Raw genomic sequence first — 16,208 nt, 5'->3', positions numbered from 1 at the left:
TGTGTGGCTGAAAGCCATTTAACTAAGACCATGATTGATAGTGATTCGCATCAGTGGAAGAGTTTCCTGAACCAGGAGTTCCTACATCAAGAAATCTCCAGCTCTTAGATCCAGGGCTGGAACAAACCTCAGAGGCCATCAAGTCTAAGCCCTCATTTTACAGTTGAGGAAACTGAGGCCCAGGGAGCTTGTGACTTGCCTAAGGTCCTATGGTAACAAGTATCCCTTGAGGCATTTGAGAGTAATAGGAACCATGAACTGATCCAACCATTTTGGAGAGCAGTCTGGAATTGTGTCTAAAGAGTTATAAAATTGTGTATGCCCTTTGACCCAGCAATACCACTATTAGGTCTGTTTCTAAAGATGATCAGGGAAAAAGGAGAATAACCTATATGTTCTAAAATATTTCTAATAGTTCTCTTTGTAATGGCAAAGAACTAGAAATTGAGGGGATGCCCATCAATTGGGGAATGGCTGAACAAATTGCAGCATATGATCCTTAGAACACAGGATGTCAGAGCTGGGAGGGCTATACTGTGCTATAAGAAATGACGAGCAGGATGCTATCAGAAAAACCTGGAAAGACTTACATGAACTGATACAAAGTGAGGTGAGCGCATTTAGGGTTATTCACACCCTGGGAGGCAGGTGATATTATTTTATAGATGAGGAAACCAAGGCAAATAGAGGTTAAGTGTTTACTCAGCGTCATACAACTAGTAAATGTCCAAAGCAGGATTTGAACTCAGATCTTCCTTACTCCAAGTCTAGTGTTGTAGCCACTAAGCCATTTTTCACCCAAACAAAACCTCTTGGGTATCTTAGCCCTGGTCTGTAAACAACTAACCTCATCTCTGTTATTCTTCAAAAGAAAAGCAAGATGTGCAAATTTAGAGAATCCATCCCAAATGTTCACACGGACTCTTTGTGCCTGACCTGTGGTAGAGCATTCCGTGCTTGTATTGGCCTGATCAGCCACAGTTGGACACACTGTAACTTGACTGTAGCATAGTGATGTCATTTTGGTCCTCTTCGAGAATGAAGGACCACAGCCAGCATGCCAATAGGCCTTCCTCTTCTGTCCACATTCACTGGGTCTATTTCCTCACCATCCTAGGGAGTCTGATCGCTATCTTTGAGTGTCTGTCTTGCTTACTCTGCAGGCTCCAGAGGGCAGAATTCAGGACGGTGAAGGGGCTGGGGCAGGGGTGGGCAGGGTAGTAACAGGGAAGCTAGTTTGGGTTCGATAAAAGGAAGAGCTTCCTAATAATCAGGGCTACCCACTAATAGAATGGGGTGCTTTGTTAATTGCTAAGCTCCCCATCACTTGGATATAGGCAGCTAGCTAGCTGGCACAATAGATAAAAGGATAGCTCTAAGTTCAAATCTGGCTCCTGACACTAGCTGTGTGACCCTGAGCAAGTCACTTGATTGTTGCCTGACTCAGTTTCCTTACTTGTAAAATGGGGATAATAATAGCACCTACCTCTTGGAGTTATTGTGAGGATAACCTTTGCAAACCTTAAGGCACTCTCTAAAATGCTAGCTATTACTGTCATTATCATTAGTATTATCATTATCTGCTCAGACACAGGCTGGAGAAGTACCTTCCAAAGGTGCTGCTGAGTCGGTTTATTGCACCAGGGGGAGAGGTTTGGTTAGATCACCTGTGTAGTCTGTCTTCTGCTATTCTATGCTCCAACATGCTAGATGCTTGTAGACCACTGACTGACTGACTGACTGCCATGTTCCAAGGTTCTTTCCAGCTCTGACATTCTTTGTTCTAAGGGCCCTCCCATCTCTGACATTTTCTGATTCTCATTCCTTCCCCTGACCCTCTCCCTAAGCCTCTCTGATTTCTCAGCCCAGCTGACATTTATACGGGAACGATGGTACCCAAAATGGAACCCTCTCCTACCCGCCTCCCCCACCTGCCAGTGATAAGCTTACCCCATTCCCTTTTGTAAAAACCCAGGCCTTCATCAAAAATTGTTAGAGTTTCTGGAAGGCTTGCACTAGAAATTTCAATACAATGAATTCCAGTGAGGGGTGCGTTTGTGGGGATAGGGGAGAACGGAGGTGCAAGCCCCCAAATAGGGATGTGCTGGACACTTAAAATATGACGGAGTTCCACTTCAAGAAAGTAAATTAAAGAAAATGATTCAGCCTAGGATTCCTTAAACATAGAGTCCCACAATCGTATTTAGAAACACAAGACCACAGACCTACAACTGAAAGGCACCATCTGGCCCACCCCCTTGTTTTACAAATGGGGAAACTGAGGCCCAGCTTGGTTAAGAGACATGCCCAAAGTTGTAAATGCCAAATGGGATTTGGTTTATAAAAGTTTTTTGGGACCATGGATGGCTATTAAGCAAATCAAATTACTCCTACAAGCTGTTGTCTGCTATCGTAGATCAATTGATTAATCAGTCAACAAGTGTTTATTAAGCACCTCCTCTGTGACTGGAATAAGAATGGCATTTCTGCATGCTCGGCTAGGCACACAAGGGCTGTTCATGTTGGCTTGGGACCAGGTCAATCCCAGATGGAAAGACATAAAGACAGCCAACCAGCCACTCGGGACGAAGCTAGGTGTATTGGCCTTCAGGAAAGGTACACTCTAGGCAGTCCCCTAAGAAAATAAAAATTAAAACACTCTCTAGAGAAAAAGGCTGTTACAGCTAACATCATGAACCTTCCCCTCCTCAGCCCCTGCTTCTTCCCCTCCGTTCCTCCCTCCCCCCCTTCCCACAGGTGGGTCAGACTTCCTGCTGAGGGTAGGCATCCTTTTACTGGCAGATCAGCCAAATCGAGGGGAAGGACCATGTAATGTGGGGCCGGCTTCAAAGGGAGGCCGCTCTTGCTGGGGCGTGGGTCAGGTCTGGCCAGCCCTCATGGAGCCCCTTGTGAAAGGATCTCATTACCCCTGGGGTGGGGCTCCCACTGACCTGGAGGGAATGGGGGCTCAGGAAAGGCCGGGGGGGGGAGCAGAGAAATAACATATCTACTAGTGTAGGTGAGACCAGCTACAGTTGGAATTTCTTAGAATGGGGCTAAGTATCCCCCTGGAAACTTAGAATCATAAAACCTCTAGAAGCAGAGAATCTTAGGACCACTGAAAGCACTGAATCATAGGGATCGGGGGCTCATAGAATTTTAGGATCATAAAATAAAGTCAGGTCTAACCAGGTCACTCTTCTGCTTTGGTGTCTCCCTCTTGCCAAGAGAATAAAATATTAACTCCTGTCTTTGACTTTACAATGCTTCATTCCTTCTTCCCAGTCTTAGAGCCAGTCTCCTTTATGTGCTCTCCATTCTAGCCAAATTGGCTTTCTTGCTGTTTTCTATATACAGTATCCCATCTCCATGCTTTTGCATAGGCTGTGCCCCAGTGCTTGAAGGCTCTCCCTCCCCTCCTCCGCCTCACAGAGTCCCTACCCAAGGAAGCTTTCTCCTGAATCCTCACATTGCTAGTCACTCCACCCAGAAATTACTTTGTATCTATCTTATGTTACATTTTCCCTTTGTATGTATTGCTTTCCTCTAAACCTGAGTGCAATGCCAGCCTCAGATACTTAGTAGCTGTGTGACCCTGGGCCAAGTCAGTTAACGCCTATTTGCCTCAGTTTCCCTTATTGTTAAAATGGGAATAATATTTGCAAAGCTCTTTGTAAACCTTAAAGCTCTATGTAAATACTAGCTGTTATGATCATCTATTTTATTATTTCTATATAATGCAATATATCATATTTTATCATATATTATTGTAATTATATAATTATAATCATCATCATTATTATTATTGGAATGGCGGGCAGCTAGGTGGTGTAGCGGATAGAGTACTGGACGTAAGGTCAGAAGACCTGAGTTCAAATATGGCTTTAGACACTTACTAGCTGTGTGACCTGGGTAAGTCACTTCACCCTGTTTGCCTCAGTTTCCTCATCTGTAAAATGAGATGGAGAAGGAAACAAAAAACCGTTCCCATATCTCTGCCAAGAAAACCCCAAATGGGGTCACGGAGAATTGGATACGACAGAACACGGATGAAAATTGGCTTCTTGAAGACAATTTGTTTTCCTCTTTGTAAACCCTGTGCCTATCACTGGGCCTGACACATAGCATGTGTTTGATAAATGCTTGCTGAACAAATGAATTGAATCTCAAAGAGGGAGAGACCTTGGACCTGGACTCCTTTGACAGTCAGGTTGGGGGAGCCTATGGACCTCTTCTCAGAATCATGCTTTTAAATGCATAATATAAAATCCAGAGGATAACAAAGGAAGCCAATTCTATTAAAATACAGCAATCAAAATATATTAAAAATGAAAAAAGCCAACAACAACAGATCCTCAGACTCCAGGTGAGAAATTCTTGATCTTGTCTGACAGCTGCAATTTACATGTCAGGGAGTTTTTCATGCCTTGCCTCGGGGCATTCAGGTAGCTGCTCCCTAGGGAATAAAACTCAGGTTTTCTGCCTCAATACCCAGTCCTCTTTCCCCACAACACCATGATAGAAGCTTCAAATCATATAATCATGTGTTGATCAGTTTTATGGAATTTTTCCCCTTTTCTTCCTTTTCTTTTTCAAAATCTTTGCTATAAGGGATAATTATCTGAGAGGGGAAGGGCTAGGATATAGGAAGAAATCTAGGCAGTGCAAAAATAAAAGATATCAATGAAAATCTGTTAGAAAAAAAAGTCTCATGATCTTAGAATCTCAGAGTTAGGAAGGGATCAGGGAGAGGGTCTAACTAGCCCAATTTCCTACTTAGTGCAGGAAATCTCTTCTCTAGCAACCTTGACAGGTGGTCGGTCACCCAAGCTCTGCCTGATACTGGCATTTTGGGGAACTTGTTTGTCCTCTGGTTCCTTTCCTTCACCCCCCTCCCTTGCCTTGCCCCAGAACTTGATTGACACATGTTGTCGGCTCCCACAAGCCAATAAAAGATCCCCTCTGATAGCCAGAAAATTTTACAAGGGGCGGCAAGGCTTAAAAGTGGTGGGAAGCATCGGAGGCTGCCAGGAGGCTGAGATGAGAAAGCCTCGAGGAATGTGCCCTGGAGAACAGCTGCTTGGAGGCTTCTGGCTGCTGAGTCCCAGGGGCCCGCCAAGGGCTAGGGGGTGGAGGAAGGGGGGGTAGGGGGCTTTGAGCGACTCAGATATCACACTCAGAGAGGAGGGGGCTTGTGATATGTTTTCTGCTTTCCCAATTGGGCTCTCCTCCAAAAGCAGAGAAATGTCCTCCAAAAGGAAATGGAAAACCATGGGACAACTGTAGCCTCCTGGTTTGCCTCGATCAGCAGCCTCTCTAGGAAAGCAGTGTGATACGACGGAAAGAACACCGGACTTTTGGGAGTCAGGATGCCTGGGTTCCCATCCCAGCTGTGTGACTGATCAACTCATGTAACCTCTCTGAGCCAAATGGGTCATAAGTGCCACCCTATCTACTTCCCAAGGTGGTTTCCAGGATCAAATGAGAAATCCACCTCCCCCTAAGTCAACCTACCTTGACCTCCAAATCTTGCCTGCTCAAGAAAGCCTACCCTGACTCCCCTCCTCCAACTCTGTGACACTCCATGTTCTTTTAGCACTTGGGTATACAATTCGCATGTGCTTTCAAGTGATTTTACCATATTGGTCTCAGTATAGACCCCACATCTTTCCCAAATCTGGCTTATATAAAATTGAGTGTAGTCTATAATTTGTCCTTTTTTTGATGCAAAACTCGATTTTTTCCTTTCAACAGAGATCTCATTTTAGGGGATGGCCTATATTTAGCATTATCTTTTATTTAAACCAGAGGCTTTTAACCTGGGGTCTGTGAACTTTAAAAAAATTTTTTTTGGGGTGTGATCTTTTAAAAAATACATATTTTTATAATTATATTTCAATATAGTTAGTTTCCTTGGCAATCCTATGAATTTCATTTAATAGTGTTATACAAAGAAGGGGTCCATAGGCTTTGTCTGACTATCAAAGGGGTCCAACACATGCACACACGCACACATACACAGAGGCTAAGAACCCCTGGTTTAGATCAATATAACACATGTTTTAGGTGTGAATCCTAATTTTCTCTTTAAATGAGGGTTCCCTGCTTTAGGGCAGATTTGAGCTTTCTCTGGACATTCCCCATAGGGTCTCCTATAGGGTGCAGACACAGAGGCAGCTCATAGTGCTGACTGTTTTGACATTCTGATGACATTCTGTCAAATCATCACCTTTCCCATTCATAGAATGCCAGGGCAGCTAGATGATGCTGGGCTTGGAATCAGGAAGACTCCTCTTCCTGAGTTCAAATCTGGCCTCAGACACTTTCCAGCTGTGTGACTCTGGGCAAGTCTCTTAACCCAGTTTGCCTCAGTTTCTTTATCTGTGAAGTGAGCCAGAGAAGGAATGACAAGCCACTACAGTATCTTTACCAAGAAAACCTCAAATGGGGTCATGCATGAAGAGTTGGACATGACTGAAAATGACTGAATTACTATAGAAGTAGGGTCCCTTCCAACTCTGACATTCTATTGTACACACTAAGGCTGTCTCCCCCTCCTCACACTTTGATATTCTTTATTCTGCTTTTTATTTATTTATTTCTTTTTTAAAGAATCACATCTTCTTGGAGTCTCAGAGCTGGGAAGGGATTAATGGTCTCGTCCAATTTTCTACACATTGCAAGAAATCACTATAATTTTCCAAAGGATTTCTTGTCCCCATGTCCCCACTGTCTGGGGCTGGACTCATCCCAGCCTCTAATCCCAAATGGAGAGGGCCGGGCGTAGAAATGTAGGCTTAGGGACACACAATTGATGACCCAGCAACATTGGCCTCCTTACCATTCCTGGAACAGTAGACTTTGTCTCTAGACTCCTTGCATTTGCATTTGACCATCCCCATGACTGGAATGCTATGACTAGTAGATTCCCTGACTTCCTTCAAGACTCAACTCAAATTCCACCTTCTTTAGCAGGCCTTCCTCAGTCCTGCTGGTGGCAACTTACTTCCTTCTAAAATTTCCTTCCATTTGCTCTCTATATATCTTGCATGTAAACCTTTGTGCACACATTGTCTCCCCTGTTAGAATGGATCCTTCTTGAGGGCAGGGACCATGTTTTTGCTTCTCTTTGTATCCCAAGAGCTTAGCACAGTGCCTGGCACAGAATGATGCTTAATAAATGATTGTTGATTTAACTCATTGGAGAATACTTTCTTGGAGACTTTAGGGGCTTGCTCTCACTCTGGAGTTTCCATTATCTCCACTAAGAAATTCTTTTTTAAAAATTTAATTTTTCCAATGAACAAAAATGTATTTTCTCTGCCTTCTACCTCTATTCCCCCACGGGAAAAGAAAAAAAATAAAATACTTGTAACAAGTATGCATAGTCAAGTACAACATCTTCCCTCGTTGGCCATGTCCAAAAAATATACCTCTCAAGTCCATCCCCTCTCTGTCAGGATCCCCCTAAGCGGTTCTTCATCTCTCTCTGCCACATACACACATGACTATCTCCCCATCAGCCCCACATCCCCTCTACTGTTAACACACACTGCTGGCCTGACCACCTCTCACCCCATACACACAGACACATAGAGGAGGTGGTGCGTATAGGCTGGAGTTCCCCAAAAGGGCTATTTATCATGACTTCGGCCTAAGGCGGGGCCCCACCCCATCCCCCTTCTTCTGCTTGGCTTTTCTAGCAAGGCCCCGGGAGACAGCAGACTCACACACTTTTCACATGGAGAATCTGCAGGCCTTGCAGAATGTGATATCTTAGCCCAGGAAGATTAAATGATCCCTTTCCATCCCCTCCTCCCACCACTCCACTCTGGGCCACATGGTATAGGCCCTGTGCCTCTCCTTCCCTCTTTTATCCACACTCCCTTCTATCCCCTTGATGATTCTTAGGGTCCTGTCCTGTCCTACCCCCTGACACCCCTGTGATCACAGAATCATAGATATGGAAGCTAGGAGGGACCACCCTCTTATTTTACGTATGGGGAAACTGAGGTCCAGGGGGAAAGGAATTTGGCCAAGATCACCTGGCTCATTAGTAAAGAAGGTGGGGATTTGGATCCAAGTTTTCTGACTGGTACTGACAGTGATTTTTCTCCTATATCATGATGTCTGACCTGTATTAGTCTATATTCTCCACCCCCAGCTGCTGTCTCCTAGGTATGGGGTACAGCATTGTGTGCCCTTTTCCTTGCTCCACACACATATACATAGATGACAGATAATATGGCATAGTGGATGCAATGTTGGACTTAGAGTCAAGAAGATCTGGGTTCAGATCCTGCACCTGATGTTGACTAGTTTTATCCATGGGCAATTTCTTTCTCTATTCTGAACCTCAGTTTCCTCATCTGGAAAAATAGATTAGATAGCCTCCCTTCTAGCTCCAGGCTATGAATTGGTGAGACTCTTTGGATACCACTGATCCCATGATTCTCTGGTAGGCCAAGGTATCCATTCCCCAGGCTCTGTTCTCCACTCTCACAGTAAGACTTGCTCCCCTGACCCTCATTCCCTACAGAAGATGATGTACTTGGTCCCTGGGCACCCCCTGGCCCCAGCACAAGCTTCAGTTTCTCTCTGGGGAAGGCCCATCCCTCCCTTACTTGGACCCGGGCCTCTGTCAGCTTAGTCCTTTGGGCCAGCTCCTCTCGGGTATAGATATCAGGGTAGTGGGTTCTCTCAAAAGCCTTCTCCAGCTCCTCCAGTTGCTCGGCTGTGAAGGTGGTCCGGCTGCGGCGCTGCTTCCGCTTCAGAGGGAGATCAGGCTCAGACTCCACATCAGAGCCTTCATCCAGCCGGTTTCCTATAGGGTGGGAGAGAGAAGAATAATAGGGCTTAGGGCTAAGACATCAGGGGCACTTTTTATCTATCACCACCCAGAAGGTGTCCACACTTCTAAGGAGGCAGGCCCTGCTGCTCTTAGGCGGCTGGACTCCTCTTCCGGTAAATGGGGGCAGTTTATGGAAAATCCATTAGCTGAGAGTCAGCAGACCTGAGTTCAAGTCTGGACTTTGTGACAGATTACCTGCATGACCTTGGGTAAGTCATTCACCTCTCTATCCCTCAGATACTCATCGAATGAGGACATTGAACTGCATGATCTCAAAGGTCCCTGCTAGCACTAGCATTTTATGCTAAAATTTAAGGCTCTTTCCCAACCCTAATACTCTATATTCTAAGCTCCCTCCAACTGTGTTCTAAGGCTCCTCCAAGCTCTTGAAACCAGAAGGCTTAGTTTGAAACTTAATTCTGATACTTATTACCTGTGAGACTTTGGGCAAGGCACTCAACCTATCTGAGCCTCAGTTTTCACATCTGTAAAACGTAGGAGTTAGACACACATTCTTTTCTAAGGCCCTTTTTGAGCTCTGACTTTCTGTGTCCTAAGGCCTCTCCCAGCTAAGACATTTTGTGCTCTAAGGGCCCTCACAGCTCTAACATTCTGGATTCTAAGGCCCCTCCCCAGCTCTGATATCCTGTGTTCTAAGGGCCTCCCCAGTTCTGACATCCTGTATCCTAAGAGCCCTCCCAATTCTAACATTCTATGTTCTAAGGGCCCTCCCAGCTTGGGCGTTCTGTGTCCTGAGGCCCCTCCCAGGTCTGACATCTTGTGTTCTAAGGTTCCTCCCAGCTCTGACATTCTGTGTTCTGAGGTGTCTCCCAGCTCTGACATTCTGGGTTCTAAGCTGCCTCTACACCCTGACATTCTATGTTCTAAGCTCCCTCTCTGATCCTGATGTTCTATTTTCTATGACCTCTTTGCAGGTCTTACTGGTATAATGAAGTGAACACTGAGTGTCTTGGAGTCTGGAAGACCTGAGTTCAAATTCTTTCTCAGACACTAGCTCTGTGACCTTGGGCTAGTCATTTAATCTCTTTGGGCCTCAGTTTCTTCATTTGTAAAATGAAGGGTTTGCATTTGGTGGCCTCTGATGTCCCTTCAGTTCCAAATCAATGATCCTTTGACATTCCATGTTCCGAGACCCCTTCTAATTCCATGTTCTAAGTTCCCTTTTAGCTTTAACATTTTACGTTCTGTCATTCCTTGGTCCCTTCCAGCTCTAAAAAATGCCATAATTCTGGAAAAACTTGTATTAAGCATAATCCGGAAAACACTATACATCACACATATACAGTGAGCAAAAGCAACCTCCGAAGGTAACAGAGTAAAGATTCATGGCAACGGCCACTGTTGGGTCTGGAAAATCTAGGATGGCGCCCACTTGTTGGGGTGTGGCCAGGGGAAGATGATGCTTGGAAAACACTTCATCTTCTGGGGAACCTGGTCATGTTTTTAGTTTGTTTTTCCTTAAATGTCAGTGTGTGTGTGTGTGTGTGTGTGTGTGTGTGTGTGTGTGTGTGTGTGTTGGGATATGATAGTGGCATAAAAGAAAGGATACAGCAACAAAAATTGCTTTTAAATCTGATGGCTTTTGAGAATGTGTGTTTACTGGCCCCTGGGTGGGAGGATCAAGTGTTCTGGTGTATGTTTGTGCGGGAGGGCTTTGGGCACCCCCAGGAATCACAGGAGAGGCTGGGGTGGAGCAGGCTGGGCCAGGAGGGGCCAGACTTCTTCCTTACTGCATTGACCATGATGCCTTCCACATGGTTCCTGAGCTTCACTTGTATGAAATAGGACCTTTCTTGGCCCAGCAAAAGAGGCCTGAGAAGGCTGACAGCCAGCTCATTTCTTGCTTGTGGACAGGACTACCAACTGTCAGGTTAAGAATCTCCTCTTCCTTCCCCTCCCCTCCTCCTCCTCCTCCTCCAGACCTCAGACCCTGGGAGCTCCCAGAAAAGGTCGGGCCAAACTCCTCAGCTGCTGGAGGGTGAGGAGGCTGCTCTGGCTCAGCCCTTTTCCCCAGCTACTGTTCTGGCTGTCTCCTTGGCCATCAGTCTCACCCAGCTCCCCTGGCACTGACCCGAAGCCAAGCCAAGCACCAGCTGGGCTCTCCCTTAGCTCAGGCCCTGGACCCACCCTCCGGGTGGGATATATTCAGTCTACACTTTAGGAACCTCCCAGCACAGAGAAGGGGAAAGAAAATGAAGGGTGAAGCTTTCCTTCCTACCATTCTCTTTCTTCTTTTCTTTTTCTATTTTTATTTCCCTTCTTTCCCTCACAGTTTCTCCTTTCTTCCTTCTCCTCTCCCTTGCTTCCTTTCTCTTCTTTTCTTCCTTGTTTCCTTCCTTCCTTCCCTTCCTCTCACTCCCTCCCTCCTTCCCTCTCTCTTTCCTTCTGTCCCTCCCTTTCTTCCCTCCCTCCTTCCTTCCTTCCCTTCCACTCTCTCTCCCTCCCTCCCTTCGTTCCCTCCCTACTTCCCTCCCTCTTTCCTTCTGTCCCTCCCTTTCTTCCCTCCCTCCTTCCTTCCTTTCTTCCTTCCTTCCTTTCTTTTCTTTCTTTCTCTCTGTCTTCCTTCCTTTTTCCTTCCTTTCTTTTCCTCCCTTCCTTCCTTTTTCCTTCCTTCCTTCCTTCCTTCCTTCCTTCCTTCCTTCCTTCCTTCCTTCCTTCCTTCCTTCCTTCCTTCTTTCCTTCCCTTCTTCGTTCTATTTCTTCTTTCCTTTCTCCCACAGTGTTAGGATTAGGGTTATATGTACTCAAAAAAATCTCCATGGAAGAGCTGAGTCTTAAATGAAGTGTTGCTGAATTTAAAAAGAGAAAGGAGGAAGAATGTTCAAGACAGATGGGAAGGCGAAGCCAGGGTCCCCTCTCCAGAGCAGGTGCACACCTTGGGGAGGCTCTGTTCCCTGCACCCACCCCTGCACAGAGGCAGGGCCCTGTCTAGAAGGGAGAGTGTATTTGGAGAAGAGTGAGAGGTGAATTTGAACACGTAGGGAAGGTCCTGGCAGTGGACAGTCTCGAACATCAAGCTGAAGAATTGTAACTCGATCTGAGAGAGAAAAGAAAACCACTGCAGGTTTCTGAGCCTTAGCTGGGTTCTGAGCCAGCTTCAATTTCTCCATCTTTAACATGAGGCCCTCAAGTGTCTTTGGTCACATGTGTAAAACGGATGGAGAAACACATACATCAAATTGAGATCTAGAAAGACCCTTTGAGCTCATTTAGTTCTAACTCTTTCATTTTACAGATGTGAAAATTGAGACCCTGAGAGAACAAATGACTTACCAAATGTTACACACATAAAAGAAGTAGCAGAGCTAGGATTCAAACTAAGCCTTCTGCCTCACTTCCCAGTTGTGTGACCTTGGGTAAGTCATCTCAGGCTGTCTCAAGGGGCTTAGTTTCTTCATTAATAAAATGAGAGAATTGGATGAATTGTCTGTAAGAGCAGTGAAGTACAGTGTGAGAGGCTCTCAAGTTACAGTACCTGGGATCCAGTTTAACCAGGTTTCCTGCCTGTGTGATTTCAGACAAGTATGTCACTCAATGTCCCCAGACCATGGCTTCCCCATTAGTAAAAGGAGGGGGGGGAGCAAGATTGGACAAGATGGCCTCTGGATTCCCTTCTAGCACTGGGTCTATCTAGGACCTAGAATGAAAATGGCATACTCTATTTCATTCTGTTTCTCTGCCCTGAGGTTGGGGGAAGCTTCCCAATGGCTTCTGGAGAAGAGGACAGTGTCTTAGGCTTAGGCCTCAGGCGCACCATCATCACCCTTGAAAAAAGAGCAGGTTCCCTCAAATATCTAGGTGCCAATGTCCCTCCCATATCCCTCCTGCTCCGTGTACCTCTTTAGTGAATAAGAAGTGCTATGGGGAGGGGGGAGGGGAGTAATTAGCTGCTAAGCTTCCTGATTGGTTGGAGGAAGATACCAAATCAATTCAGGATGTCCATACGACTTCCAAAGAACCAGTGCTGGGAAAGATTCTCTCATCCATGGCCACAGGCATTTTCTCCTATCCCCTTGTTCCAGTATTTCCAAAGAGTAGCTGGTAGGGAAACCCAAGGCTGGGGAATCTCCCTCACTCCTTCCCACTGTGTTGGGCCATTCCGGATGTGGAGGCCCTCCTGGCCTGGGCTTGGGGCCAGATCCTCCTGCCACAGTCAGGGGGCTACAGCTGGCGTCCCCTGGTGCCCTGTCTCCCCAAGGCACGTCAGGAGGCTGGGAGCCAAAGAAGACTAATCCCCAGGATTAGTTCCCTGGGTATTGGTAACACTGACAACACAGCTTTAATTTCCTGATTCAGGATTCCTGACATACACTGAGGATGATAGGGAGAGGAAAGAGGCCTTGAGATGGCACTGGAGGGAGGGAGGAGGGGGGCCTTGGAGGAGAGAAAAGGACAGGGATTTTCTCTCCCTCCACCCTTTCTCCCTTGACAATCTCCTTCATTCCCGGGGCTTCAACTCCTGGCCGTATGCAGATGTGGCCGCCATCTACAACTCTATGCCAGATCTCTCTGGAGCACCAGACTTGTTCCCAAGACTCCTGTCTGCCTCTATGTCCCACTGGCACCTCAAGCTGACCATGCCCCCACTGAGCTATTACCTTTCTTCTGCTAACTTGATTTTCCTTCTGACCTCATTATGTCCATCCATGGCGCCACATTGGTGTCACATTCACTAGGCCACTTGTGTTCAGAACCTTGGGATTGCCACCTCCCTTTCCTCTCATATCCCATCCCCAGGCCTTACTGATTCCGTCTCTACTCTAACTCTGATCTCCATCCCTTCCAGGATGATAGGCCACCTTCTCAGACTATTACAGTCTCTTCCTATGCTCTTTTCCCCATCATATCACTCCCTATTCCAATTCATCTTTTACAACATTACCAAAATATCTTTCCTTATACATATCAATTCTTCAAAGGCTCCCTATTACTTTGAGGATAGAGTTTACACTCTCTGCTTGGAGCCCAAGGCCTTCCACCATCTGGCGACGTCAAGCATTTCCTGTCCTATCTGATAGGCTGATGAATCTATAGCAGGAAGAGAGAGACCTCAGGCTCTAGGATTTCCTCCTCCCCCTCCCTCACTTTATAGATGGAGAAACTGAGGGCCAAGAATGTCCAGTCTCTGCCACGAGAAGATTTCTAAGGCTCTTTCCAGCTGTAAACCTGATGTCCTTCTAAGAATTTCTCATAGCAATGAATAATAGAGATGCCATCCCTGGCTTCTCAGGGCTTCATCTTTCATGGGAAAAATTTAGTAATTAATAAAATATTAATTAAATTAGTATTAATTACATTTAAAAATAATATTAATAATAATTTTAATGGCATTTTGAGATTTACAAAATTCTTCCTGCATAAACAACCCCACGAAAGGACTTAGCAAAGGCATAACAAGTATTATCATTTTCATTTTACAGAAGCGGAAACTGAGGCTCAGAGAAATGACTAGGCCAGGATTACAGGGGAAGTTGGTGGCAAAGTTGGGGCTTGAAGCCAGGTCTTCTGATGCTCACTTCCGCTCCCAGCTGTGTTTCTGCCTCTCTAGACCTGGCTATGATGAAGCAGCTGACTTCTCACCCCAAAACATGCCTCTGCCATGCTGGCTTCCTTCTCCCATTGGCAAGCACCTTTGAGGACCTCCATTTGGGGGATGGGGCCAGGCCAGCCATGCTTTATTTCCTTCCCAGTTGTGCTTCTGGGGCTCCAGATTTTGATTCCACACCCCCCTCCATTCCATGTTCTCTCCATTTTGTGTGTTGCCTTCCTCCATTAAAATATAAGCTCCTTGGAGGCAGGGACTGTTTTTCTTCTTTTTTTTTTGGAGGGGGGAAGGCAGGGTAATTGGGGTTAAGTGACCTGCCCAAGGTCACACAGGTAGTAAGCTTGTCAAGTGTCTGAGGTCGCATTTGAACTCAGGTCCTCCTGATTCCAGGGCTGGTGCTCTACTCACTGCTCCACCTAGCTGCCCCTGGACTGTTTTTCTTTTTGCTTCTACCTGCATGCCCCGCACTTGACACAGTGCCTGGCACACAGTGGGCACTTACTAACTGCTTGTTTCCTTACTACAGACTTTCCTCCTGTCCAGTGATACTTCTGTTATCCTAGGATGAGGGGGTGGTGCTGGGCCTGGGGGCGAGGGCTGGACCTAAATAGAGAAGCTGCACTGCCCATCTCAGGGAGAACAGGAGACTTCCCCAAAGAAGCCAGTAGCTTTTCCTCTTCCCAAACCATGATCTTCTCTGTTCATAAACAGGAGTGAAAAATAAGTGATGTGGGGAGCTAGGTGCCGCGGTGGATAGAGCACTAGCCCTGGAGTCAGGAGGACCTGAGTTCAAATCTGTCCTCAAACACTTCCTTAACCCTGATTGTCTCCAAAAAAAATTATGTGTGTGTATGTGTGTATATGTGTGTGTGCATATACATAGACACACACATAGAATTTATATATACATAGAATTTATATATACGTATATATATAAAATCTATTGATTTTGGGAGGAAAAAGGCTATAGTAGAAACAGCATTCAACTTGGGAATAGGAGCCCTGGGTTCCGATCCTGCCCCCAATACTTCCTAGTTCTGTGATCTCAGTTGAGTCATAGTCACATAGGACTATAAAATCATGGATTTCGATAAACCGTGTATCACTGGGCAAGTCACTTAACTGCTCTATGCCTCAGTTGCCTCATTTGTAAAATGATGATAATAATAGAACCCACCTCCCAGGGCTGTTGTGAGGGTCAAATGAAATAACATAGGTAAAGCGTTTTTCACACCTTAAGGCTTTTAAAAATCAATGCTAGCTACTGTCATTATTATAGATTTCGGAGTTGGAAGAAATCTTGAGGAAACCATCTAATTTAAGAAATAAGGTACATTTGCCCTGGAGAAGTCAAATTATTGGACCAAGGTCAAAGAGGCTGTAAGAAGTAGGATTTGAACCCAGGGCCTTAGACTCCAGTGCCCTTTCCCCACTATACCTCACCTTAGAGATGATCAGGTCCAATTCCCTCATTTTATAGATGGGGAAAATAAAGCCTAGTGAGTGAGGTGACTTGGCCCTGGTCGCTAGTCAGTATTAGAGGTCCACGATTTGAACCCAGATCCTCTAACTGAACTAACCACACTGCTTCCATGAAGCACCCCCAGTTGGTGACAGTCTATCCCCTCAGGGCCTTTCCTTCTCTAGGCCTCAACTATCTCTTCTATCTAATGGAAATAACACTGCTTTTGCTGCCTGTATCCCTGGGCTGCTGTGAGATTTGAACCCAAGACCAGGATAAGTTTGACTGTAAGCTATCGCCGGTGGGAGGTGGGGGGGCAGGCAGCAGGA

At 45.9% G+C, this 16,208-nt stretch overlaps 1 protein-coding gene across 3 annotated transcripts in view; it reads right to left on the bottom strand.

Annotated features, from left to right (window-relative positions):
- Positions 1 to 16,208, bottom strand: part of PAX7 (paired box 7) — a 148,154-nt gene that overhangs the window by 64,893 nt on the left and 67,053 nt on the right. For all 3 annotated transcript variants that reach the window (XM_036746943.1, XM_036746942.1, XM_036746944.1), the window contains exon 5: positions 8,625 to 8,824. In XM_036746943.1, the coding sequence (XP_036602838.1) occupies positions 8,625 to 8,824 (200 nt within the window). The remainder of the gene's footprint in view (positions 1 to 8,624; positions 8,825 to 16,208) is intronic.

Source organism: Trichosurus vulpecula, chromosome 2 (assembly GCF_011100635.1).
Source record: "Trichosurus vulpecula isolate mTriVul1 chromosome 2, mTriVul1.pri, whole genome shotgun sequence".
NCBI lineage: Eukaryota > Metazoa > Chordata > Mammalia > Diprotodontia > Phalangeridae > Trichosurus > Trichosurus vulpecula.
This window is presented reverse-complemented; position numbering and strand designations above follow the sequence as displayed.